The 27,979-nt window shown below is 41.5% G+C and overlaps 1 protein-coding gene across 3 annotated transcripts; it reads left to right on the top strand.

The window, feature by feature from the left end:
- The first annotated feature begins 24 nt into the window (after positions 1 to 24).
- appa (amyloid beta (A4) precursor protein a) lies at positions 25 to 27,881 on the top strand. Of its 3 annotated transcripts, none has more exons than XM_081616640.1 (16): positions 25 to 197; positions 13,822 to 13,989; positions 16,283 to 16,412; positions 16,516 to 16,628; positions 16,706 to 16,896; positions 17,455 to 17,765; positions 17,914 to 18,081; positions 19,919 to 20,052; positions 20,818 to 20,892; positions 20,987 to 21,145; positions 21,268 to 21,396; positions 22,046 to 22,145; positions 22,833 to 23,033; positions 23,833 to 23,924; positions 24,619 to 24,765; positions 25,600 to 27,881. In XM_081616640.1, the coding sequence occupies exons 1-16, from the start codon at positions 138 to 140 to the stop codon at positions 25,699 to 25,701; spliced, it is 2,280 nt and encodes a 759-aa protein (XP_081472766.1). In that variant the 5' UTR covers positions 25 to 137; the 3' UTR covers positions 25,702 to 27,881. The 3 variants fall into 3 exon arrangements, with proteins under 3 accessions (XP_081472766.1, XP_081472772.1, XP_081472769.1); XM_081616643.1 differs by lacking the exon at positions 25 to 197 and adding an exon at positions 1,928 to 1,952; XM_081616646.1 differs by lacking the exon at positions 17,914 to 18,081.
- Positions 27,882 to 27,979: the final 98 nt, after the last annotated feature.

The following is a 27,979-nucleotide window of genomic DNA, read 5'->3' as shown; positions in this document are numbered from 1 at the left end:
ACTCCGAGCAGCTGTGCAGCTTCAGGATCGCTCACCATCAGACAGCGGGAGTCACCGGCGGAGAGAACACCGACTCATACGCTACACTAGTTAGGAGACAAACGCTGCCTTCAGGAGCGTTGCTTTCACGAAACGACATGGGAGACCGAGTGGCTTTACTGCTGCTCGCTGTGGTGGCCTCGGCCATGGCTGTGGAGGTAAGGAATACTGGTTTTAAACAGCTACATTGGAGTATTTTTTCCTCCCCGAGCATATTGTTTTGCTGCCATCTCAGTCAAGCTAACACGAGTTAGCTAAGGATGAGACCGGAAGCGGAATGGTTGTGCCTTTTAAAATTAAAGCTGAATGTGTTTGGAAGTGAAACGGTAAAGTTGATTACACTTAATCTCGGATTCACCAGGACATCTGATATGGTTATGGAATTAAATATAGCCTGTTCTTCATGTACTCTAGTGTTGTACGGTTTTCTTAAACAATATCTATTGATTTATGGTGAAGGTTTAGCCGGAAGCGTGGAACATTTTTGCTTGGTGGGTTTTTAAGGATGTCGAAAGTGGAAAATTCAGGGGAATTTCACCATGCGTGGCTATAATTGGTATTCATAAAGAAACGTTATATAACATAAAATATAAATCAGCATTGTGTCGTTTTGCGACGTTTTTACCCGTTAACGTCGTACCGTTAAGCCCCCGTTCCGTCTGTGTTACAGCGGAAAATAAGCTCCCCACTTTGTTGTTTTTGTGCTTTAAGCAGTTCCCTTACATTTCTGTGATTTAAAATGATACAAACGAGTTGTCTATGCTACAATCATTAACACAGAGAACATAAAAAGACATGTTGAGGACATAAAATCTACCTTTTCGGCTCATTGGACTGAATATCCATAGCGGATAAAACGCGTATTGTCTCATTTTTTTCATATCCCGAGGGTTCATATTTTTAGTGGGTGTGTTTGTAGTTATGGAAGCAAGTTTATGTCTAGTTGTCCCCTTTTGAAGCCCTTTCGTGTGATTCTGTTCTGATTTAAAGAGGCGAGGTCGTAAAAAGGACGGTTAATTTGGGAAACAAACATTACTGACGCCCCTCGTCACATTTCAGTTACACGGTTAGAGAATGGAGAGGTAAGATGGCGGCGGTGCACTGCACCATTTATGGAGGGTCGGGAAGCTGGGAAGCCAACAGGAGAGTTCAACATCACGTTCCCTTTCATTCACGCCTTTCTCTCCCATTATTTTTAAGTGTATTAAATTTGAAGTTACATTTAACAATGTAGCGTATTTTTCCCACAGACTTGTTTCTAAATAAATCACTGCTTATGCATTTTTCCCCCCAAACATTTTGGTATATGTGCGTGTTTATACCCTTAAATAAATGTTAATTTCTTCCATGTCGTTCACATGTGAGAGGAAATATAACTGTTTGACCCAACATATTTTATTAAAGTTAAAATTATTTCAGTAGGCCTACACACTCCTGGTTATTGAATCGGTTATTAAAAGAGTAGGCTAAACCTATTTCAATTTTTTTTCTGAATAGCAAACTTAATTTTTAAAAGTCTATACATATTTTATAGCTCAAACAAGGACAGCAATTACTGTTCCTTAAAACCACAATTATATTCTTTTTCAATGTATAGTAAATGATTGAAATTAAGACACAAGCTGTTTACAGATTTTGCTGGAACCTGCACCTTGTGTGGAAGCAATTATGGTTATAGTCTTAACAACTGTAAGTAGGAAGGATCTATAATAATGCTCCTTTGTGCTCATAGGATACAGCAATCTGTCACTGAAGAAGCTATACAGTTCGGCAACTGCTTCATGCATTTTTTAAAAATTATTTAAATGTTTAATGTACAGCTAGTCGGTTAAATATTTTTGTAATTCAGCACAGTTTTTAAGAATAAACAATCAGTTATAGCTATGAATATGAACTTAAAATCAACAAATTTCGTAAGTACTTTTTGTATTTTTGACAGCAGCCGATGTTTAGTGCTCATCTGATATTTTAGGGCGACTTCTACTGATCATAGAAAGTTGGCATAACGCCTTGTCGAACTTCCACCTAAAATATGCGTAGCTTCATCATTTATTTATTACAAGACATTGCAGCTGCAATTGCCCATTTGGTTGCAGAACCTCCACTTTTTCATAACCATAAGTGCATAGTGCGATAATGAATTTGTAATTGTGGTTCAGTGGCAGCCAGAGTTCACCGTTGTCTGTGATCATGTCTGGTTGTTACCATTAATGGTTTATAGCTGGAAGAAAATTTGTAGGAATGCTAATTGACCTTCGATATGTCTGTAGGACTAGTCTGAATTGAATGTCTATTTCTGTAAATAAATCTTTTTTTTTTTTTTGCACAGTTCCTTAAAAAGTAATTTGTCAGTCAGAGCAATATAAAGCTGAATTAAACTGCATAAACTAATACGTGTATTTTTCATTTAATGTCTTGTACACTTGTTGCAGTTCTTTTTCTTTTTTTTTTTCCATTTTGACCCATGTTTGACTGAAGTGAAATTGGGACACTAATCTACTGTTTCCCTCCTCCCAGGCTTCAGTGGGTTTGGCATGAGTAGGATTCATCTTTTGCTTTGTTCTTAGTACATTTCTGAGGTCATTGCAGATGGACGGAGCTTTCTGAAATCCAGTATTTACATTCACAACTTCAAAGGCAGCAGCCAGGCAGTCTGATTAGCTGCTCAAATACCGAGAATTAATTTGAACAAGATTCAGTCTGAGTTGAAAGGACGTGTTGCAAGTTGTCGGGGCTTGATTCTTGCCTTGGTGATTGGGCCGCCCAAACACGCACACCAACACCCTCCGCTAAACACACAACTGAAGGAAGCAGCTTTTCCTGCACAGGGAGACTGTGCTGCGAAGCGTGGGAGCTTGATGCCAGCCTTTGTGTTTTTGTAAGGGTTTGGAAAATGCCTCTTGGATGGGTGCACAGTCTGTCTGTTTGTGTATGTACTGCAGTCTTTCAGCCTGGGGCGGACCAGCCTTCTCCTCTTATTAGAAGGCCCTAATGCCATTATGGCTGCTGGCGCTGCCCGTGTTTCCCACTCTGGCACCTTCTCTGCTGCTCACGCTGCAGTTTCAGGTCTAAGGAGGAATCCGCTTGACACCAACGTGTCTCGTTATAGCTGCTGAAATTTTTTGCTTGCCAGCGTGTTTGCTTGAAATATATCTTTAAAGAAAACCTTTTGACTGCTTTTAGGGATTGAGTTTGAACTTTGCTTATGATCCAGTACTCTTTTTAGAATGAAACGCAATACCCAGTGCTAATGTGATCTCACACAAATGGGTAAAATTTCCTGGTAAGCATAGAGAAGCTCTTTGTTTTCTCAAGGATTAGTTCTCAAAGAGTAAACTGTAATGTCTAGAATTAAAATCTTTTGATTAGTGCCAACAATTTCTTACCTTTGTTTGTATCCTTATTGTGGGCTTTATGGAATCCTTTCCGGTTCTGAAATGTGGCTGTTTTTTTTTACCGCCTAAGAGGAGACTCTCCAGTAGCAATCAGTGTTGCAATAAATCTGACAAGGCCTCTGACTCGAGAGAGTCACTACATTCCACAGTAGTGTGGTTTATAGAGGAGAATATTCAGCTATGTTCCTGAGAAGAATTGCTAATCTACCTCATTTGCTTTTGCTGCTTCTCTTTAAATTTCTCAATCTTTACAGTTAGAAAAAAAACCCCATGAGTAGCATGTTTTAAAATGTAAAGATTTATTTTGTGTGTGTGTATTGAATTAATCTCTAATGAGGGAAAGAATTAGGAAGATAACTTGAGGAAACGGTGGCCAATATTTTAATATTTTTCTTTGGATTAGAAAAAAAATTTGCTTCATAAATTGTTGCTTCGTTGATTGCTTCCCTTTTTTTTAAGTGTCCTACTTTCAGTTGATTGTGCAACAGAAAAATGAAAACATGAAATAATTGTTGCTGATGCAGTTATTATATTTGATCGTCACTGATTGGTTTAACATGGGAATATGTTTTGATCTTGGCTCTGAAACAACCTTGTTATGTCAGTATGCGCCATATGGTCAGGTTGGACAAATGTTGCTCTCCCTGCAGGATCCCTGTCATCTGTGCCATTTTTAAACTGTGTGCTCTGCTCTGTTGGCTGGCATGAACATGGTGTTTAGCTATTTGAAGATGGCAGATTTATTTCCTTGAACCAGTGTCGTAGGGCCCAATGGAATAATTTTTTTTCCTTTATTGTTTTTCTACTTGTATAAAAAAAAAGAACATGGTGGAAAAATGACTCCAGTATCCAACAGCAACGTGAATTTTTTGCGGTTATTTTCCCATATTCATTATTTTTGACTGGTTTGGTCGCTTGATATCGAACACATATTTCTCCTGTCCACCTGTCACCACGCCCTTACCTTGGGACCATTTTGTTCCCTTTTTGACAACTAAAGATTTTAAGTGTTTTTCTGTGACCATTGTTTTCTGTAAAAACGTTTGTCCACTCAGATTAATTCCGGTTTGATAAGGTATTACAATGTTTCGTACTTAATTAGAGCGGATTGGCGATCAAGACCTTGATAAACGAAAATGGTTGTACAAGCATCATAATTATTGAGAGAAATGAACTGATGTGCAATGGGTAGGCATTGGAAACAAAACGGCAGTGTGTGAAGATGAAAGCAAATTGACGCTTAGTCATTGAGAGCCTTTAAAATCAGGTTTGGATTTTAAAGGCTCTTTTAAAGTGTGTTTCAGCTTCCTGCTCCACGAAGCACATGACTGTCAGAAAGGTCAGGCATCCCAAACCTATCCTCTGGTGCCACATTTTGGCTAACCCTTTAGTCAGCCTTGGTCCGAATGCATCCCTCGTTTCTATTGTCATGGTAACCAGGACGAGGCAGACGAGCCTGCGTTCCTATAGATCTGTCCATCTGTAATGTCTGCTCCTTGGTTACGAGTCTCATCGGCGTGAGTCGACTTTGTTTGCGGGGGGGTTGTGGTCTCCCCATTTTGAAAGCATGCTAGGAATTCAGCAGTGCTGATTTTGCTGGTTTCAGGCCAGCTGGTGACTCAAAGACCTGTTTTGTGCTCTGTCACATGCTCTCTGAATGAAGTGGAGAATAAACACTAGAGTTAATTTGATAATAGAAAAGGTTTTAGTTCGTCTGATTTTGCTCATTAGGCTACTATTTATATTTTGATGCTGCGGTAGTTTTTAATTGCTGGCTTTTTCAATCATCTCTTAGTTTGCAGAGATGGATTTTAAATTCCGATGCTGAGGTTTACTTCCACTTTATAAAGGTCAAACATCTACTTTCTTCCTCGGAAGTCTTCTCCACTTCCTCTTCGGATGCTTGATGAAATCCCCTCGGGCCAGAAGCGCTCATCGTCATGCAGCGGTTGTTTCCATCTGCACATATCGGGAGTTTACCGTGAAGTCTCTCTCTTTTTTTCCTTCACAGCTGCTGAGCAAGCAGCTCTCGGTTCACAATCAGAGCAATAAGTCGAGAACCAAGCCCGCCTGACCCGTGCAGACGCAGAATACATCCAGCCTTCAGCGTATCATCAAGGACACACGCGTTATTCACTCACAAAGCCTTCGTCTGAAAGCGTTTACCTCCCTCTGCTCACCGAGGCATCAAATCCGCAGCCACCGCCGTCAGAGCGCCATTGTGTCGCGCGTTGCAGGAACAGATGACTTATTCTCCGTGTAACCGACCTTCTATTCAGATCCAAGGCTAGTAAAGTCATGTTGAAAACGTGGATTTGATTTAAAGCTGTTGGTGTGTAATGGAAGGTGGTTTATGTCTTAATGAGACTAATTCGCAATAATTGCAGCTACCCGCATTGCTGTGCTATAGGAATGTGGTCATTATTATTAATCAGACATGATTATAGTGTGTATGTGGTGAATTGAGTACCCACACAATTTCTTGCATTAAAATGTAAGCAGCAAGGTTTTTTTTTTTTGTTTCCTGAAAAAAGTAGAAAAATGAAACGCTAAGTTTTCAATACGAACAGCCATTTTTGCCCATATAAAATTAGTCAAGAGCTGCAAAAACATGTCACAATCATCCTTTTTATGAATATTTCTTTAAAAATATTTTTTTTTCGTGAAATCACGATTATTTTGTTGTTTTTTTTATTAGGATTTATAAAAAAGGAAGAGTCTTTCAAAAAAAATGGGAACAATTATCTTTTTGTACATTAAGTCCTCCCAATATTCATAGGAAATTTGAGCTTAAAATAGTTATTTGGTATAAGATTGTGGGAAACGACAGAGGCATTTCAACTCTGTTCACAGCTAAATAACAATAAATGATAGAGAAAATCCTCGTTGCATTTGAATACTTTTGTTGAAGAAATTCTATACAGACAAAACTGTTAAAAACTTCTAAAAATACAATGTAAATGTAGAAATATTGCTAATCTGCAGCTTTTTGTTTTAACTAGAGCCGCAGGTTGAACACCCCTTGGTTGAGACCTACGACTCACAGGGCAAAGGTCAAAGAAGGCATGTTTTTTTTAGTTTTTTTTTAAGGTCGGATCTTATGCGACACTTGCTTCTGAAGCTAAAGATGTTCGAAGGCAAAAGGTTAAGAATATAAAAAATTAAATATTGTTTCAACTTGATTCATAATGAAAAATATATACATTTCTTAATTTGTTAAATCCTGATTTTGAATTGTCGTTTTAATTCGATTGAAATCAGAACTACCTTCACATCTCCAGCTTAAACCATAAACAGTTTCTCACTCTGAGTTTTATTAAGACATTAGATCTTTTTTAATAAGCATACGTAGACTTTTTCAAGACCTCACTTCTTATTTCTCTTAAGTATTCACTCGAGTGTGTGTTCCTTTGCTAGCAGAAGTGATGTAATCTTTGTGTGCTTCTCCTCCCTTTTCTCCACTCATCCCAGGTTTGCAGTGTTGCTATAGCACCGTGGCCTTCCCCAGGTGACTGGACTATAATTAGGCCGCTCCGTTTTAGTTCTTGTTACTTTTCTCACCCTTTTCTCCTCCTCATCATATTCCTTCAAAATCAATGTTTTCCTACATAGAAATTCTCATCTGTGTAAACAAATAATGGTCACTTTAAATTTTAAGATCAGATGAATGGTAATCTTCTCAGCTGAAATACTTAATATTTAGAAAATTATAATTGTAAAAGGTGAGACATGTTTTTAAAGGTTGAGTTTTATTTATCTGAGCTGTTCAGATTAGCACAAGAAGGTGGAATTGGGAATCTTGACTGTGTCCTACAGTTTGTAGATCCATTTCCTGTTTGGTTTTCCGGATGGAGGCGGACATCCGCCCTTTGTGCTACAAATAGAAATGATGAAAAACAAATCAAGTGTGTGTGTGTGCCTGGATTGTTAGAGGAAGTTATTGTGTGTGGAAAATCCCTCATAGAAAGGTCTCGATTGAACCAATCTAACCTAGATGATTTGGCTATTCATGGGAAAGCAATTTTATGGTTGTGAATTATGATATTTATTTAGTTCTTATACAAGTGAAAGGTAAAGAGCAGTGGTGGGCACACTTCTGCTAATACGCTAAAAGTAGACTTCATTTAGCGCTTTTGCTAGCTTTTTTAAAAATATTTTGGCCTCTAGTGCCCTTTATTTGATAGTTAATTGACAGGAAAGTGGGTAATGAGAGAAGGGGGAAGACATGCAGCTAAGGTCGCCAAGGCCGGGAATTGAACCTGCGACAGCTGCGTCGAGGACTAAGGTCTCCAAATGTGGGTTGTGCTTAACCCCTGCGCCACCACAGCACACCCAGCGCTTTTGCTAACTTGTCCCATTATCTAATCTGTGTTGAAGATTTGGCGATCATTTATTTATGCTCTTTATTTTGAAGTGGGTGAAGACTGTATATTCCACAGTTTCATTTATTTTCCTCGGTTCTCACTTGTTTTTTTTTTCCCCCTATACTTTGGTGCAGTGCTTTAGTAGAACAAATTTTTTAGCTAGTGGTGTCTACCACTAGCTAAAGAGTGTATGTGTATTTAGAGTGTCTTGTTCTATACACAGGGCATATATATGTACACATAGAGCAAACCATTACATTTTAAAATGAACAGTAAAAAGATTAAACAAATCATGGTCGTTGCCTACAATTAGCCTTTAAAAAGTCTGTATATTGATTATTGAATAAACTTTGCAAAAACATTTTGGGCCAAAAGGTACCTCAAATGGTAAAGTGTGAAAAAGTGATAACTGCGGTATCCTTGAAGTAATTTTGCGTTCGATAACGAATTGGTACTGATTTACTTGGCAGAATGATTCAACTATTGCACTTAACCTTCATTTAAGGCCTGTAAAACCGAGCATGACATCCGTAAACACAGCCAACCCAGATCCGTCTCCAAAGCAAACTACCCACATGATGAAATTGTCTCCCAGGTGAGATGGATAATGGTGTTGGCTCAGGTTGTTAACGCTGATGACTGTGGGAGGTTATAACAGGCAGGTCCCTGGAGAGGAAGGTGTGTCCATACCGAGTATAATTAAGGACACCAAAAGAGAGTCCCTCTTCGTTTTTTGTCTAGACGTTTTTAGATGTCCAGTAGTTCCAAATGTGATTCTTTACACACTTCTAATCAGATTTGAACAGATTGGCCTAAGACGCTTATTCCACTGGAATCCCTCAGGATAAAGCTTAATCGCATTAAATATAAATGGAGATCATTCTTCAGTTGAACTTTGATGAAAACTTTTGAAGACGAGGAGCGGAATATGAAGAGAAGCAATCAGGAGCTGTTGAGGAAACCTTTCATCATATCTGTTTGACCTGCTAAAGACTGAATAAGTGGCGAGATCAATACGTCTCGCAGATGGTTTGGGAAATATTGATTTAAAGAAACGCCTGGCTAGTCATGGTGCAATCTGCGTGTCTTGATCTGAAATTTCTTGGTAAAAGTAGAATCGTATTTTTGTATTCCCACTAAATATTTATGATAAATCTTTTTCTCTCAACATCTAGTCTGTAACTAAAATGTCCAGCCTACAGTGAGGATCAGGGACATCATCTGAAAAATCCACCCACAAAATTAGCTTCCCAAGTATCACACACACATTTGATAGTGGTCCAGTTAAAGATGGAGGGTTCTGAGCAACAGCCTAAAGTATTTATGTGAATTTTGTGGTTTTGTCCTGTCCATTGAGACCCCACTTGTCCTAATTAACTCTGCTGTCAAGCATCCTCTCAAGGAAAGTCAACAAATTAGCAAAGTGACGCATCATCAGCCGCCTGACCGCCAGTCCTGCTAACGCCATAAACGATTAATAACTCAAAAAAACAAAAAAAAAAGCAAAGTAGTCGTGCTACACCCCATAACAACCCTGTCCCATCATGACTGCTCAATGTATACCAGAGGGATCCGTCTTCTGTCTGCTCTGTACACTGATTGTGCATCAGAGTCACGTCCCGTTGTTGACAATACCGCCTCGTCTCATTGACAGTCGGCCCTGACGCGTCGGCCGCTGATTTCTATAAAAGACGTGTGGGCCACAGAGAAATTTGTGTGTCAGGTTTGTGCTCTCCGGGGAGTCTAGCCAGTGGAACGAGCACTACTTAAAGACACCCCACCCACACACACTCCGTTTATCCGTCCCTCCAGCCACCATCACCCCTACCCGGCTCCCCACAGCAGTCCTGGGCCACTCAGATAAGACTATGCAATTAATAGCGCTGCAGGACCAGCGCCCATCGGGGACACTTCAAAGATTGCACAAGGATACATTAAACAGTTTTGCCAGTCTTGCTTGACTGTGAAGGGGTATGTAAAAATAGATTTATTTGCCTTTGGCTTGCTTGTGTTGTAATATTTCTTTATTTCTGACACCCCCCATTTAGACATAACGGGCAATAAACCCGTCTCTTTTTCTTTTTTTTTCGAGGTGCTGATCGCATCACTGACTGCAGTCATAAGCGTTGTCACTTGCACAAGGCAGCACATGTTATGCAAGGCTTCAGGCAATGACTTTCAGATGGGAATATTTGGACAATTAGCATAAAGAGGAGGAGGAGGAATGACGAGGCAGGAAGTTGCATTCATCACATTAAATTGTACTTCTTGTTAGTCGATGAGCAGAGTGTCATGTAATCGGCGTTGAGGTCGTAAGCACCCAGGACAACTAAAAACAACAAAGACTTGGTGTTCCAGCTGGTGCATGACATCATGTTCCATGTATTTAAGACTCATTTGAGGAGGATTTGGGTCATGAATCCTGACAGTGATCCACAATGTGATTGAAGTCACTCCTTCTAATGAAATTGCAGAGATATTTCATGCACCGAGCGTGGCGTTCTCATTATAAAGCCGCGCGGACGAAAGCACTCCAGCAAATTGCACAAGCAGATCTCACTTTAATCAGTTTATTAAGATAAACTTGATTGCTGTTGTTTTGCATGATTCGATTGTTGCTTCGGGGTTTTCTTTTATTTGGTGTATAAATAAATCTTACAAAATTTTGATTTAGCTACAGTTTTGTGTTGCTGTGTAGTTTAATGAGGCTATCGGCTGTACAGTGCCTTGAAAACATTTTCACACGATTGTATGATTGGGGATGCTTTCCTTTAACCCTAAACCTACAATCAGAGCTAGCGTAGAAAGCATTTTAAGTGCCGGTGGCCTCGTCATAGTCCAGACCAAAATCCAACCAGGTCTGCCTCAAAACCTGGCAAACCCATGTTCATTGAGCTATTTTGATCAAAAATGTCTTCCCAGTATCCAATACGTCCCCTGATAAGAATAATGGAAATGTCAGCAAGCTGGAATGTATTATTTTTGCGTGGTCTGTATTTTGTATCTGAGGTTTATTTACACCATCTTCATGAGGTCATTGTCTCTCACCATTGGCCTTCTATGCCCTGATTCATTCCGAGTCAAGTAATGTGACGGGTATCATGCCAGATTGGGAGCGAGCTGGGATATTTCTCCTGAGCTGACTGCTGTCCTAATCCACAGTGCCCAGATTACTGCTCCCTTCTCTGCAGGACGGCCGACTGTCAGGCTGGCAGACTTTGAGCCAGAGCTGAGATAAGATAACGACAGGAGGGGGGGGGGGGGTGGTTGGATGTGGCCGGTGTCTTGGTTTATGACACACAAAGCTTTGCTGCTGATGTGGTTTGGCATTTGTCTGCCTGTCATCAGAGTCCATCTGTTCTTCATTGATTTGCCTCAAGATCCAAACAATCAAGTTCTCACCCTGCTATTATCTTTGAGTTTTTCAAAATGCTACCAGAACCTTCGAATAAGTGGATCAAAGTAGTTTTTTAAAAAATTTTTATGCAGACATGTTTTTATATTCTGATGACAGAACTCTCTGCTTTGAAAAGTCGCCGACCTCATTCCTGACCCCAAAGGCTTATTGTCCACCTCATCTGTTCTCCAATCTCTCCCCGTCTCTTGCTATTGTGGCCATTGTTCTCTCTCGTGCGCTCTACTCTTGTCTTTTTTTGCCCATCGTACCCGGCCTGTGATTTATAGGCTTGCGGCTGAGGCTTGACCGCTTTACCATCCCCTTGCTTCTCCTCGCCTCCTTTGACAGAAGAGAGGTCAAGAGGCAAAGGGCCAGAAGATGCTGATCGGCGAGGATTCGATTTGCCATCCAAATGAGGATGACCAAGAATTTTAATGTCGGCAAGCAGCTTGTCGTGTACTGATTTACCTACATGTACCTGAGAGCAGAGACAAAGTTTTATCTACTAGGCCAGGTGTGTCAAGCCCTCGTAATGAGGTCAAAATAAAACCGTGGACCCTTCGGACTATCTTAATTAACTGCTCTCTATTTTTATGTCTTGTTTTTTTAAGGCACCAGTTTGGCTTTTCTTATCAATGAGTAAAACGTAGTGTGTATCTGTTAGCGTCACAACCTCACAGATGGTGGTGTGGAAACATAGCGACAGACTTCCAAATAATCCTGTGGTGGTGCAGATGGCTCCGTGTCAAGAGTAATGGCCGCCGGTGTTAAGTTATCGTTTGTGTGAACAGAGGAGGGTTGGGGCCAATGGGGGATTTTACACCCTAGTGTGTGTTTTGTGAGGGATTTTCTTCAGCATGCAGCGTATGTTGACCTATAGCTGTAATATAAACTCTAAAGGCGCACCCTTGATCTACAGTAGGCCGGTATATCTGTGTCTAACGGCTCTAAATGAATGAATTGTGTGTAATGTCGGGATTATATTATAGTGAAGATCAGTCTTCACAGGTTTTCATGTTATTTCCTTCAATAGTTCTTGGTACAGTATATTACGTGTAATACAAAAACAAAAAAAATAAGGGGTTAGATTTTAAGATGCTTCAAGCAACTTTTGTTTGCTGGATTTGCACGATTATGGAAGCAGTTGGCATTTAGATCGTGTATTCAAATCTATGCTTTCCAAAAGGTGGCCCACATTTCAAAAACCAGCGTTTCTGTGACAGATGTAAGTAGCAGTTGCCTGTTCTTTCTGCTTTTCCCTCATTCTGCTCACGGTAACTATCATCTCAAGGCGGTTTGAGACAAACATCTAATTTATACACAAGCGTAAAATCAAATTAATTTAATCGTATAGACAGATTCAAATTGTAGCTTTCCATCTAAGAAAAGCAAAAATGCTTGTTATGCTGATGGTCTTGTGTTGTGGCACAGTGTCGATATATTCATGAACTGTTCTCACTTTTTGGAAGACGGGGCCGAAGAAAAACATTTATTCTGTGAAATGGCTTCAAAACAGTTGAGGTCCAATCAATTTGTTGTTTCTGAGCAATAAAATTGATATTGACCATCTTCCCAGCTCTCCGCTCATTGCCTTACCGTACTACGCAGTTGCTTTGCACAGTGCAGATGCCGTTTTCTTTAGCATTCGTTCCGCGTTTGTGTACCTGACCAGCTCTCTGTTCTGCTTTGCTCATTTTGTTTGGTCGCAATCTGGCGAATGGAGAACATCTCCCGAGAGCGCTGTCACCCTCGGATGATGCCGGCTGTGTAAATACGACGTGTGTAAAAGCAGTACAATGAAGTTAATCTCCACACTGATACACCAGGTACATTGCTGCTGGATCGATTCAAGCATTTGAGTTTTTCTTTTCTTTTCTTTTTTTTTTTTTTTTTAATTGAATCCAAATCGACCAGCTATTCTCTCGGCGAAGGGGACTCTATGTTCATGGCTGCTGGGAGAGAATCAAGTCTGCAGGGGAAAATATGCTATCCATCTCACAAAACAACATTTGTTTGCCTGCCAGGGCCTTCAAACCATTAACAAGATTAGGGAGCATACAATGGCAACAGTCCCTCTCCTTCCTCCCTCTGTCTCCGTCTCTTTTTTCTCCCCCCCTCCCATACTCCCTCCCATTTTGTTCTAGCTCATTTGACAGTACAATGCAGACATTCAGCGATTTGTCTGCACCTCCTCTCTGAGGAGAATCTGCACAAAACCTTTTTTTCCTTGTAGGCAGACTGTTGTAGCTCGAACAACCAGAGGTACAAATCATCACACAGAGATGTAAACCAACAGAGAAACAACTACAGTCGTGCCAAAGGTGGGGTTTTTGTCCTCCAGAGACGATTCCTCAGACCAAAACTGACCAAAAAGTTAAAATTTTTGTGAGCAATCTTTGCTTTTCATTTTCAAACTTCACTGCCAAACGGAAAATGCAGTGAAGAAAAAAAAAAACACAAACTCCATGATGATCCTTTATCTTCCATTCCTCGCATCATCATTCCTTTCCTTTCCCCATATGAAGATTTTAATCCCATTACAGTCACGTTTTTAGATACCTGCACTCATTCGGTTCCGCACAAGACTTTAGATCTCATGACGTTTTCTCTGTACGCTCTTCCTCAGGTTCCCGCGGACGTTTCCATGGGTCTGCTGGCCGAGCCCCAGGTGGCCATGTTTTGCGGTAAACTCAACATGCACATCAACGTGCAGAGTGGCAAGTGGGAGCCCGACCCCTCCGGCAGGAAGAGCTGCATCGGTACCAAAGAGGGCATCTTGGGGTACTGCCAGGAGGTAAGTTGTCTCTGAGAGTTTACAGTAGCTCTTCAGGAGAAATTTTGTTTTTCTTGTCGATGAGTAAAAATAATTTTTTTATAAGCTATCGGTGCAATTATTTTGTGATTTCACTTCATTTATCAAGATATCATGCAAGTGGTCCAGTTACAAAGACTCTAATTTAGTCATCACTTCACCATGATTGAACTGATCCTAGTAGGTCAGTTCAGTCAAGGTGTTTTATACCACAGCGATGTCTGTTTAATCTAAATTGGTAAAAAGTGTTCCAAGAAGCCAAGGTGATTGGGCAGGATGGAGTTTGATTTAAATAAAAAAGAAAAAGCAAACATGAGGCAAGAAATAGTTTCTTTGTTCATAAAGTTTGTGGCCACAACATCAGCAGAGTCGTCGAGCACAACAATGTTGATTCATCAGTGGCTTTGTCCAAGGAAGAGACAGCTGACCTCCAAAATACTGAACTGATATTACTCTCTATGGGAATGAGAATAATGCAGTCGTCAATGGCTTTGTGGAAGAAAGAAACACAACTAAAGAACCCAGAGAACTTCCTGTTGGAATGGAAAACAGTGCCCCCACTGCTAACGGCAACAATGGCCTCAACCATTGCTTTATTGAAGAAAAATCTAGAGAACCCAGGAGCGGGACGCAGCTAAGCGCAACTCCGGCCTTTTAGATTACTTATTAAACAGAAAACAAGAATGTCTTCTAGGAAAAAGACGTCGCTAAAGACAAATTCTGTAATAGTTGATGACATCAATGGCTTTGTCTGAGAAGGAGACTAGACTAAACACAAACTGTTTGCCACGAGTTCTTTTAATAGACAGAACAACAAGCTGGACTCCGTTGATGCTGTGACAGACGGGAACACTGAGCCAAGAGAAGTTTCTGTTGAAGAGCGAGAATGAGGTCAATGCCTGCAGCAGCTCTGTTAATGATTCCATCCACAAGAAAGTTACAGCTCAACACAAAATCACTGAGCCATTTTAGTTTGCTTTATTTGGTGAGTTTTAAAGCAACTTTACCAAACTGAAATAAAATCAAAACTATTGTGAAGAAAGCATGTACCGCACTATAAGGCGCACCTAAAAACCTTCAATTTCCTCAAAAGCCAACAGTGCGCCTTATAATCCAGTGCGACTTGTATATGGACCAATATTGAGCCACAACAGGTCTAGCAACTACGGTAAGCCGCCGCCGACTTCATTTTTGCCCGTAGAAGAAGTGTGCGGTGCATGCTGGGATAGTTGTCAGAACGCTGGTTTGTTAATAAAGTTTGACTGACCTAGAGAGACAGAGACTGCGACGGCAGCGTGTCTGTTGGTCTGTGTTACCCAGAAAGCAGTTGGGCACAATATCGCAACACCAACACCGTGAGTGAAACAATGACTGGGGCAGACTACTATATAAAGTACTCGGGGACCACTTCTTTATTTTTACACATCCACATTTGTAGAGTACGGAACAAATCGCGTGGCAACCCAAACTGTAGCGTCTATTCTATGCGCCTTATAATCAATTCCGCCTTATAGTGCGGAAAATACGGTACTTTTGTTGGTGTAAAAATAATAGAAAGACACAAAAAGTGTTTGTTCAGGGTTTGTACAGATGTTGAAATCCTGAAATGATTGAATTTTAGTGAGGTATTTCTAAAGTGCTTGATTTCTGTTAAATTAGTGTTTTGTTCTTGGACCAATCAGCTGTACAGGGTGTGTGTGTGAAAGAGACATGTCAAAACCTAGTTTTTGTTATATTTTAGTATTTTTTAGTCTCTGCTGTGGAACGCAGAATACCATCACCAGACATGATTTATAACAGTGATCATTTATATCATATAGTAGGGTATTGAAACTGTTTTTGTTAGTCCATTTGTATTGTTTTCTTCTCAAAATTGTGGTACTGCAAAAGTTTGAAAACTTGCATTGAAAATGCTTGAATTTTACTTTGTGAAAATGAACAAACCCTGCTCTTTAGAAAGATTACACCTTCTGGAAACTGATTATTAGATTTTTTTTTGGTGTTTGTTTTTCTTGCCAACAAAATCCCAAATTTCTCTGGATGACATGGTTGCCAAAATACGTCTAATTACAAGCTGACTTTTGCTGGGAAAATAAAGTTACATGGATATAAGCAGCTTGTTGGTTGGGCAAAGGGAGGGAAACCAAACAAGGAATCTCAACATAATACAGCGTAGATCTATACACTATAAACCACAGATCTAGTATGTTGCATTGCTCTGGAGAAAGATGGGAAAATTACCCCATCTTTAAATCATCTGTAATGTTGTCTACAGGTGTATCCAGAACTCCAAATCACCAACGTGGTGGAAGCCAACCAGCCAGTCAGCATCCAGAACTGGTGCAAGAAGGGACGCAACCAGTGCCGCAGCCATGTGCACATAGTGGTTCCCTATCGCTGCCTGGGTAAATCCACCATGTTTTGGTTTTCAAAAGTGCCCGTTTTTTTTTTTTTTTACTATTTGAGGGGGGGGTTTCCGTACGGTTTCTGAGTCTGTTCTGTTTGCAGTGGGAGAATTTGTGAGCGACGCCCTGCTGGTTCCTGACAAGTGCAAATTCCTGCACCAGGAGCGGATGGATAAATGCGAGAGCCACCTGCACTGGCACACCGTAGCCAAGGAGGTGAGGACGTGTTCCTTTTTATTTTTCACCGCTTCTCTTTGACGTATTTCTCATCGTTTCTGACTCGCTCCGTGTAGAACTGTGGAGACCGCACCATGAATCTCCACGACTATGGGATGCTGCTACCCTGCGGGATCGACCGCTTCAGAGGAGTGGAGTTTGTCTGCTGCCCCAGTGAGGCGGAGCGGGGCACAGACAGCGTAGAGCAGGATGCCGACGATTCTGACGTCTGGTGGGGCGGCGTGGAGACGGACTACACCGACAACAGGTGGGCACAGATAAGGGGCGAGGCTGCTGGGAATAGTGCAGTGATGCATCAGAAAGTGCCTCGTTCAGGTGTAGCATTTCCACAAGGACGATTATTATATCCTTGAAAGGAAACAGCTGCCATGACCCTCCTTCACGTCCTCAGTTATTCTTCCTCAAATCATTTGACAAATGTTTGCCAGGCTTCAAACACAATTTGTGTTGAGTGTTCTTTCCTTCCTTCCTTCCTTCTTTAGATTCTTCTTTCTTCCTGTTCAACTTCCTTTCCATTCACCTTCTTTCCTCCTTCTTTCACCTTCTTCATTCCTTCCTCCCATCCTTCTTTTCTTCATTCGTTTCTACCTCCTTTCTCTCCTATTTCCTTTTGTCCAGATTCCTTGTTCAGTATCCACCACATACTGACGATGAACTTGAGTATTAGAATACAGCAGCAGGGAACAGGGATTTCTGGGAAGTGGACTTGGTGAAAGTGTGTAGCTGTTTTTAGGATCAGTGTGTGTGTGAACATGGTCTTCTCTCTGTCCTTTGCCTTCCTCCTTCATGCCCTCGTGTCTCTCAGCATGGTGCGAGAGCCGGAGCCAGCAGAGCAGCAAGAGGAAACCAAACCATCTGTGGTGGAGGAGGATGAGGACGAGCCGGAGGAGGAGGGTGACGACGACGAAGAGGAGGAGGAGGATGACGATGATCAGCTGGACAACGACCAGGACGGAGATGGAGAGGAGGACGAGGAGGCGGTGGATGAGGAGGACGAGGAGGATGATGACGACGACATCATCGACGCGCTTGACGACGCCGACGAGCCCACCACTAACGTCGCCATGACAACCACCACCACCACAACCACGGAGTCTGTGGAGGAAGTTGTCAAAGGTAAGAGGGGGTGTAAACTTTTTAAAATCACAAACCCATCCGTTGTGTTCAGGCCCACGCTTTTTCTCCACCATATTTTCTGTACAATTGGCATTTTTTGCCTAAATGATAAGTGTGTGTATGTGTGTGTGTGTATGTGTCCTCCAAGATGTGTGCTGGGCCAATGCTGAGACTGGCCCATGCCGGGCCATGCTGCCCCGCTGGTACTTTGACCGCCAGGAGGGCCGCTGTGTTCAGTTTATCTACGGCGGCTGCGGAGGCAACAGGAATAACTTTGATTCAGAGGAGTACTGCCTGGCTGTCTGCAGCAGCGTCAGTAAGTCCTGCCCACGGCAGCGAGCCAGCCTTAACCAGCCAATCAGATCTCTCTCTATAACTCCCCGGTTTCCTCCTTGGTGTGTGTGTTATTTTTTTGCCTCCAGACGTATATTCCTGTCTAACGTGTAATTATTCCTCTATATTCCAAGCTTATTTTTCCCCCCTCTACTTTCCCTCCTCTATTTTACTTTCTGACACCAGTGTGAATGTTGCTACATGGGCAGTTCTTTTCAAGTCAGTGTTTGAACATTTCCGCTTAGTTTAGCAGTGACCAAGTCCAGACTGTGGAGGGATGGAAACATATTTGCAGTGGAGATAAAAACTCTGCACACTCTTGTTAAACTTTCTGCTTTATAGAAGTTTTCCAAATCCACCAGATTATCTCTTATCCACGTCACTTTTCAGATTTTTTGTCAGATTTTTGTCAGACTCCTGGGTGAAGCATTCCGTTCCACATGAACAAAAACATAATAATTACATTGAAGGTGTACATTTCATAGAATATTGTTCTAGAGGGCAAAAGGTATTTAGAAAAAACTCTGATTTTGTCACAACTGTGATTAAAATGATCCCCTCATATCCTAATATGTCGTTATATAAAAACAAACTGTAATAGGCGACATTATTACTAGAATGACCTCCTTATTCTAAAATAAATATTTACAATGCAACGGTTGAAAAATTTAAAACCTCCAGCGGTCGTCGTTTAACCTCCGTTTTTCTCATAACAGCGGCTTTTACAATGCGCCCGTCTCCTGTATATTAGCTCAGCGTCGATATGAGCTGTGAAATAACCCGGGCTGACATTATTTTCACAATAAGCCACGCTTCAGCGCCCGTCGTCCTTTATGTGCGTGACATGTTGCAGGCTGGGCTGCTGGTTCCTCTGGTTTATTCATTCACTTCACAATTCAATTTTGTTTGTGTAAAATGAGTCGGAATCCAAACCTGCGCTCGACTTGCTAAACGCCGCATTAGCATGTGTGATAAATCGACAGATTTTATTCTTCAACGCACATAAATCGGTTAAAGTAAGCGCCATGTCTGTGTTTGTTGGCAGTGGTTTTGTGTGTTGGTCCAGGTTATGGAAGATGTTTTAAAAGCACTCATTTGCTCAACATTTTAAGTTTAAACTATAAACTTTCAAAGTGTTTCATTGAGATTCAATGTGATACATAATTGATGCAATGTTTTTCTAAGATTATTATTATTTATTTTTTTTACAAAAGTTTAAACAATTAACTTTGTCAACTTTCAAGTCTACATTTAGCTCCACTCTGTCCCAATACAAATCATCAACATATTCATATTTATGTTTCTGTAAAGCGTTTGAAGCTGAGAAGCGCTGGGGGCAGCAAGACACGTCCCCCTGGTGTTTTTTGTGCAGTCACGCGCTTGTTAGACGTGACCGATTTCACATGATGTGCGACCTTCACGCCTGTGCTGGTGTGCCGCTTCGAAAGCGCACTTGATGGATGATCAACTTTTCTCTGATTAAACTTTAACGCCGTGACGCCGTCCGATTTACTCCCAGATGAATTCCTGACAGAAGTTTCGCCAGGAAAGCTCCAACATGGTCTGGGTGAAGTTATGTAATTGTAAGAGGTTTTGTCTCTTTCCTGCAATGCATTATGGGTCATCTGATGCATTTACTCACTGTTTGAAGGTCCTGGCTTCCAGCTACACAATTGTTTTCTTCCTTTCTCTGCTTTCACTAACCTCATTAACCCTTTTCTGGACGTTGTGATCCCGTTCCCGTCGCTCTCTGAAACATCTCCTCACCACTGGGATTTCTTATCCTCTCTTTCTCCTTTTTTTTTAAAATCGTGTCGCAGTTCCCACGGCAAAGCCCAGCTCCCCCGACGCGGTGGACCACTACCTGGAGACGCCCGCCGACGAGAACGAGCACGCCCACTTCCAGAAGGCAAAGGAGAGTCTGGAAGCGAAGCACCGCGAGAGGATGTCCCAGGCAAGACAGAAACCGACTGACGCATTTCTGCTTCAATCTCACCTGGAGACAGCTCCAGTTTGTAAAACAGCATTCTGTAGAGAAGCTGATGTTCTTTAAATGTAGTTATAACAACAAATCTGGATTTTCAGGGGTTTTTTCATGGAGTAATTGCACTGAATTGAACAGAATGACACTAAAAGCACCAATAATCTTCTTTTGGATCTATTTTCTGGTAAATAGGTTGGAAACCATATGTTTTTTTTCTGCATCATTTTTTGCAGGGAAAAAAAAAGTTTTAAACCACAAAAACTGAAATAAATTTGTCAAAAAATACAAGTTGTGGGGTTCTGTGGTGGTGCAGGGGCAGGGCACGGCCCATTCATTGAGGCCTCAGTCCTCATGCCGGTGGTCACAGGCTCGATTCTCGGCCTGGTGACATTTGCCACATGTCTTCCCCCTCTCTCATAACCCTGTCAAACTACTTTCAAATAAAGGCCACTAGAGCCAACAAAACCTTTTAAAAAATAAAATAAAATACAAGTTGCCTTTTCCAAATGTGATGTAACATTAGCGACTCTAGGCGAGTTCTATTTGGCTTCCATAAATCCACTGTGATGTTTTCAACTCATTTTTTAAAACATGGGTTGAAAAGGACAGAGAACTCTACACTTCGTCTTTGAAAAGCAGCAATATGTGAAGTGATGTTCTGCCGGGACCGGGCGAAAATAAAAATCAGCTCGCCAGACTTAATAAATGTTTTCCTTCCTGTGTTTTTACGCTCAGGTGATGAGGGAGTGGGAGGAGGCCGAGAGGGAAGCCAAGAATCTTCCACGTGCCGACAAGAAGGCTGTGATTCATGTAAGACCAGCGTGGAAGCACACACCGAAACACCACCCATGTTTTTTGTTTTTGTCGTTTTTCGGTACTGATGGGGATTTTTGTGTCGCTGCAGCGTTTCCAGGAGAAGGTGGAGGCTCTGGAGCAGGAGGCGGCCAGCGAGCGCCAGCAGCTGGTGGAGACCCACATGGCCCGGGTGGAGGCTCTGCTCAACGACCGGCGCCGCCTGGCTCTGGAGAGCTACCTGACGGCTCTGCAGCAGGACCCACCCAGGGTGAGCGGCGCCGACTGTTGCTCCGTTTCGGAGGATTTCACATCAAAACCTCTCCACTGATGTTTTCGTTTGAATATTCCCTGCCACATGAATAATTCTCGCCGCCTCATTGTCTTTCACAGCCCCGTCACGTCTTCAGCCTGCTGAAGAAGTATGTCCGCGCCGAGCAGAAGGACAGGCAGCACACCCTCAAACACTTTGAACACGTCCGCATGGTGGACCCCAAAAAGGCAGCTCAGATCAGACCTCAGGTACAGATGCACTGCTTCCTTCTGCCTTAAAAAGTCTGAAATTCATCTGTCTAAAATTTAAGCCATTGAAATATCTTAAATTCACTTTAAAAAGTACATTGTTAATCATAGGTCTTAAATTTTGTCTTTACTGGAGAATTTAATCTATATTTAGTTTTTATTTTCTTGGGACTTTTCTGTCAGGCAAAAGTTTGCGTCGCATTCAGACATCTCCATTGCTTGTGACTCGAGACAGTTGAGGCTACAGCTAACTGTTAACATAGACCAGCTACCCTAGCAAGAGCAGCTAGCTAGCAAGAGTTTAACAGTGGTGGTCAACTGAGTATTTTTGCTAGCTAGCTAACAAGGGTGTGTTAGCTAAGATATTTTAGCTTGCTAGCTACAATACTTGGTACTTATTTTAGGTTGCTGCATAAGTGCTACCTAGCTAATTAATTAGTGGATAAGTACAAATTTATCATGAGTTAGCTGGACGAACTTTGTACATTTCTCTGGAGATACTAGTCCTAAACTGGTTTTAAATCATAATAGACTTAAAGTCTTAAATTTGAGTTGGTTAAACCTGCAGAAACTCTGTTGTGTTTTAGTTGTATTTTAAAATGGAAATCCTCTCGTTTCTCACAGTCTTGTCTGTACTTTTGTGCTACAGGTGCTGACTCATCTGCGTGTTATTGAGGAACGTATGAACCAGTCTCTGGGCCTTCTCTACAAAGTCCCTGGTGTCGCCGACGACATCCAAGACCAAGTTGGTACGTTTTTACTCCCACAGCATCCTGCTGCCATCTCCGTGTGTCACCAGGCGGGGGGATTGTGAGTTCTTCTACATGAACCATGTTGTAGTTTTTTGGTTTCCTTGAGGTTGTTCTGTCATAACGTCCAGTCGAAATAAACATTTAGTAGCAAATAAACTTTTTTAAGGCATTGTAAATCCAGAAAAAGTTTCATAGCCACCAAAATTTTTGGATTTGGCTGCTTCAGCAGAAATAAACACAAATGTTTTAATCATTGCAAACCATTTCTTGCAGCTTTGGATATAAATCTCTTATGCTCTTTGTGGCTGCTGACCCAAATGGGAGGCGGATACTGTGAAAAGCTCAATGCCTTGATTAAATAACAGATTAAATGCTCTGAATTCCAGTCCGCAGAATTTTTTCTTTTTTTTTTCCTTTCTCCTCCCCCTCCCGATAAGGACATTGGAGCCGTTTGGCCTAATTCTTCTGTTCAGACTCAAATGAAACTGTTTGCTGGGAAGATAAATCCTCTCCCTCTCACCGCTGCAGTCGCAAGGTTTCTATGGGCGTCATGCAACCATCGGCGTGTCTGTCACATTCTGCAGAGTTCACCAAAGATGAAACGAATACCATTTAAAAAGTCTGCCCGTGTGTTTTGGAATAAATGACAAACAGAGCACCAATTAGACATGTTTATTTTTGCAGAGCTCCTGCAGAGGGAGCAGGCCGAGATGGCCCAGCAGCTGGCCAACCTGCAGACCGACTCCAGGGTGAGCTACGGGAACGACGCCCTGATGCCCGACCAGGAATTCGACCAGACTGACCCGCTGCCCCAGGAGGACGTCCTGGGAGGAGTCGGCTTCATCCACCCCGAGAGCTTCAACCAGCAGAACACAGAGAACCAAGGTGCTTATTTAAAAAAAAATAGTTATTGGGTTAAAAAACATGAGCTCAGTTATTGTTGCAGTTTAAAACATGGATTTTCTGGTAAAGATGAGCAAGACTAAATATATGTTATTGCCGAAACGAAAACAAGGTGACATAAACAAAATCACAGATGCCCAAAAACAATCTCTCGTTATTTTGTATGTTACTTTCAAGCTAAAGCCCATCCTTCAATGTTTTTCTAATTAACTTTGCAGCCACCAAATAGAAGTGATCTTATATTTCTGTTCAACTTTCCACCTTAAAGTCATATATGTTGGGCATTAATTTCCCCAAACAACCTTTAAGTTGCTTCGACTCCTTTTAACTGTAGTTTCTAGTTTCCCCCAAAAGGGGGCGTGGCTGTTTGTGGGAGAAGATTCTAGGTTTTTTGCACATTTTTACCAGTGAGACCAATAATGTTGGCACCAGTCATTTGTCCAAACACACACAGATAGGACTTATCGTGTGTTCCTGCACCCTCTGGTGGTAATAAGAGCCTTTTTATATCTACACAGTTGCTATTTATAAAACCGAACTCGAATCAAAAAACTGATTTAATTATAGATGTAGTCTAATGGGGTCTAGTTTCTCTGCTCCACCAGGACAAAGAGCAGCACCACTTCTTAATAAGAGACCTTTGAAAAGGTTAATTAACCTGCCAGCCGTCTTTTATGAGTAAATGTTTCTGTGTTCATAGTTGGGGAAAATAGCTTCAGTAATGGGTTGGAACTCAAAATAAATTAAAAATGTCATAGATCGTACCGTTTCTTCCTACTAGTGACCGAAGTCAAGATGGACGCTGTCCCCGAGATGCGAATGGAGACCGAGGACAGACAGAGCACCGAATATGAAGTCCACCACCAGAAACTGGTAAAGCTCATCTCCACCTTGTCCGACTGGTAAACTCTCAAGGTCGTCACCATGGAGACGAATAGGTGACCGTAATAATGCATGCGTCACACTTTCTCCGTCGGCCTCTGATGGGAGGGAGGTCTGCCGGCGGCGTTTTTTCCCGCTCTGCCCCGAAGCCGCTCCACTAAAGATTATAGGAGCATTTCTGCTCTCCATCTTTAATCTCCTCAATCCATTCTCTGCCCAAATCCACGCACCTCTCTCCTCTCACCTAACGGCTGTAATCCCATAATCCCTGCATGTTATTAACGCCGCATTCCATGCGTGCACCAGGAGCATCCCGGCCGAAGTCACTTTTTATTAGATTATCTATCATTTATTGGTTTCTGTTAGATTTTTCTCATAAAGCTAGGTCTTTAAAGAAAACAAGAACAGTTTTCTTTCTTCCTGGAGACATACTGAAAATAATAGAGCGCTGTAATCCTGTTTTGTTGTTGCCGAATGCATGTAGTGCATAGTGTGGGAGTCATCTGGCCGCCGCAGGAAGGAAATGAATTTCCCATCCCAAGTTGTCCAACTCCGCAGCACAATTTCACCCTAATGTCCAGAGATGTAATGACAAAACATCAGACCGCAAATAACCCGCTCGGCTCATTTAACTCCACTCTTGAATTTGCGACCTGACCACCTTTTTGTCCTTGACCTCCCGCAGGTCTTTTTCGCCGAGGACGTCAGCTCCAACAAGGGCGCCATAATCGGGCTCATGGTGGGAGGCGTGGTCATAGCAACGGTGATCGTCATCACCCTGGTGATGCTGAGGAAGAAGCAGTACACTTCCATCCACCACGGAGTCATTGAGGTGAGAAACGGCGGTGTGTGTGTGTGTGTGTGTGTGTGTGTGTGTGTGTGTGTGTGTGTGTGTGTGTAGCATTACAAGTAAAACGTCAATGTATTTTTGTCCAATAACGCAAAATAAGGCAGGTTGTAGTCATGTAGTTGTAATCTGATGATGATAGTAATGGAAAATATAGAATCTGGTTTGTAAACAGTTCCGATGTAAACTGGAAAAGCCTGGAAAAAAAAAAAGCAAATTCGGTATAACTCCAGAAGAATAAAAGGCGATTTTTTATTTTTTAACATCTCGAAACACAACACTTGAACTCAAATTAATGTAGCGTATTTTCTTTGCTTATTTTGGCTGTTTACTTCTTTTACCAGCAGGTTTCACATTGGTTTCAATTCCAAAACAAAATCCCTGAAAGTCCATTCTTTGATTCCAAACGGTCATCAAACCGTCTGGATTTGGATAATCCCATCCAGATTCTTCCAAGTATTTTAGATTTTCATCAATCTAAATCTGACCCAATTTATTAAAAAAAACAAAAAAACACTTTGAAACAGCCCTTTATCACTTCAGAAACCTTTTTTTTAAAATGGGGAAACGTTGAAAAGCAAACGGATTAACGCCTCTGCTACATTTAATTTTCTGGTTTCATGTTTCTAATTGGCCGCATTCATCTTTCCTGAAATTCCATTAGCACTTCGATTTAAAATACGAATCACCAATTTTGTTTTTGTTCATTTGTCTTTGAGACGAGTGGCTCCGAAATGATGGAGCGTGTCAGTTTTCTCTCCCATATGGACCTCCACCACATGACGTGTGTAACCTCCGCCCCTCTTGGCTGCCCTCCAGGTGGATGCTGCCGTCACCCCCGAGGAGCGTCACCTGTCCAAGATGCAGCAGAACGGCTACGAGAACCCCACCTACAAGTTCTTTGAGCAGATGCAGAACTGAGGCGACAAATGGAAAAAAGAGAATTTAATAAACACACACACACTCATAAACATACTATCACCTCCTCCCTCCGCCTCTCCTCCTGTGTCAAACCACTTCCTTCACTTTACTGCAGCAAGACGCCTTTTTCTCTTTCTTTTTTGTTTAATTAAATTAAATTGTAGAAGTTGCTGCGTCTGGGCCGTAAGCGGGGGGTAAAAAAAAAAAAAAAAAGACAAAAAAAAAAGCACACTTTCTCAGTTTAGTTTCGGGTCGGCACGTCTCTAAAAACAAAATGATTACATCCTCCTGGAGAACAAGTGAGTGTCCCCCTCTCTTTCCTGTCTCCTCCCTCCATCCTTTCTCTTCTCCTTCCACGCAACAGCTGGGCTGTGTGAAGCCGCTCCGGGCTCCGAAGGGGCAACACGGCGACCACGGCTGTAGTAAATGTTGGAGCTGTTTTTACTTTGTCGTTTCCACTTTTCTTTTTTTCAAAAAAGATCGAAAACTGTAAAAAAAAAAAAAAACAAAAACAAAAAAGTAAACTGATGTAAAGTCATTTTTTTTTAAATTGCGTGTAATGTTGCTGAAGTAATAATGCTGAAGTCTTAGCTGTTTATGTAGTGTGCATGACAACAGGATTTGGAGTAAGAGAAAAAAAAAGAAAACAAAACCGGATCTTGACGCTGCTCTCTGGAGATCCTTCCTCACTCATAGATTGTCATTCTAGCAAGATTGTACATTTAGTATCCAATCATGATCACGTGACAGCCAAACGAGAACGGAAAATGTCTAGAAACCTAGAGGAACGGGCTCTGCTTTTTTCATATCATGTGCTTTTAGTTTTTGCTCTTTTCTTAAATTTTATTATTATTTTTTTATGTTAAAAATTCTGAGCTCTTCCTGTTCCTGAGGCTGGAGGGCGAGGAGGAGATTCATCTCTGTAAATTTTCACCCATCGAAGTATGTCACTCCTTGCGTATACCGGCGTTCTGAACGCTGCAAAAACAAAACCCTACTAAGGATTTTTGCTCTTTTTTCTTCTAATTTAGTACACATGAAATGAGAAAACTAAATTACAAGTAAGTTTCTGCAAGAAGTGAGTTTAATTCAATTAAATCTGGCAGATGGTTCCATTTATAACTAGTACTTTATCAATATTTAGGTATGAATCACTTAAAATAAGCTCCTATGTCATGCTGAAAAGTTACTCCTAAGTTAGTTTTTTTTAGAAATTAGAGCAAAAATACTTGAGATTTTGTGTTTTTTGCAGTGGAGTTACTCTTGATCGTGTTCTCGTTCTTGTTTGTGTGACAGTCGGGAGAAGCAGGTTGGGATGGTTTCCACGGTTCCTACACAGTCAGGATGGAAAGGTATCTTTATTTCCACACCTTAACCCTTTCTGCAATCCTCCCAGTTTCTCTGGGGTTTTTTTGTTTTTTTTGCAGATGCAATATTTTCCACTCACCCACTGTTGGATATTTATCATAGAGTTCTGGTGAACTTGAGTATTTTATATTTTTTAAAGTGGAAACAATACTGGGGAGTCTGGAAATTACTATGAAATTGGTGTAGGAACCCTTTCAGTCACGTTTTCCTCCATTTGTAAGCCAATGCCGTCTCATTATTCCTTTAGTTTTGCTTCAGGAGTGCTGAGAGGTAGAAAAGGAGGAGGAGAGGAAATGACTTGCAGTTTCGGATGGATAACCAGCCAGTCAGGCACTCTGTGTATATAATGGATTTTTCACTTCCCGCTGCACCTCCCCTCCCTTCCTCGCCTTTTCTTTTTCCTCCCGGTGTTGCTGCTCACCTCTCTGCCATCAGCTCAGACTCTGACACACAGACACATACAGTAGATGTTTTCACCGCAGAGAACCAACAGCCAAGTTGGAGGTGAGCGTAAAGTACATGGAACCTCTCACACTTATTCATAGATCCCATAACGAATGAAGCAACTGAGTGAAATGTATATTTTAGGGATGCTGCTGGGTGAGTTTGTTGTTTCAGAGGGTGCGCCATAGAGTAGTAGAAGAAGAAGCAGGATTTTCTTTTTTTTCTGTGCAGTATATGTTTGTTTTTTGTTTTGTTTTGTTTTTTCCACTGTGTAATATTGTGCAGGCCATTTGCATCGACTGGGAAAATGCTTTCTACACTGTATTCCATAATAAAGTTTTGAATGTACATAAAAAAAAAAATCAAAATGGTGTCTCGTCTTTTATTTATTTAAATATCAAAACAAAGCAACTGTAAGGAAAACTAAATATTTTAACATTTTTCAAAAGAAGGTGGCATGCATGAT

Source organism: Poecilia reticulata, chromosome 2 (assembly GCF_904066995.2).
Source record: "Poecilia reticulata chromosome 2, P_reticulata-male-v2, whole genome shotgun sequence".
In the NCBI taxonomy this organism is placed as follows: domain Eukaryota; kingdom Metazoa; phylum Chordata; class Actinopteri; order Cyprinodontiformes; family Poeciliidae; genus Poecilia; species Poecilia reticulata.
This window is presented reverse-complemented; position numbering and strand designations above follow the sequence as displayed.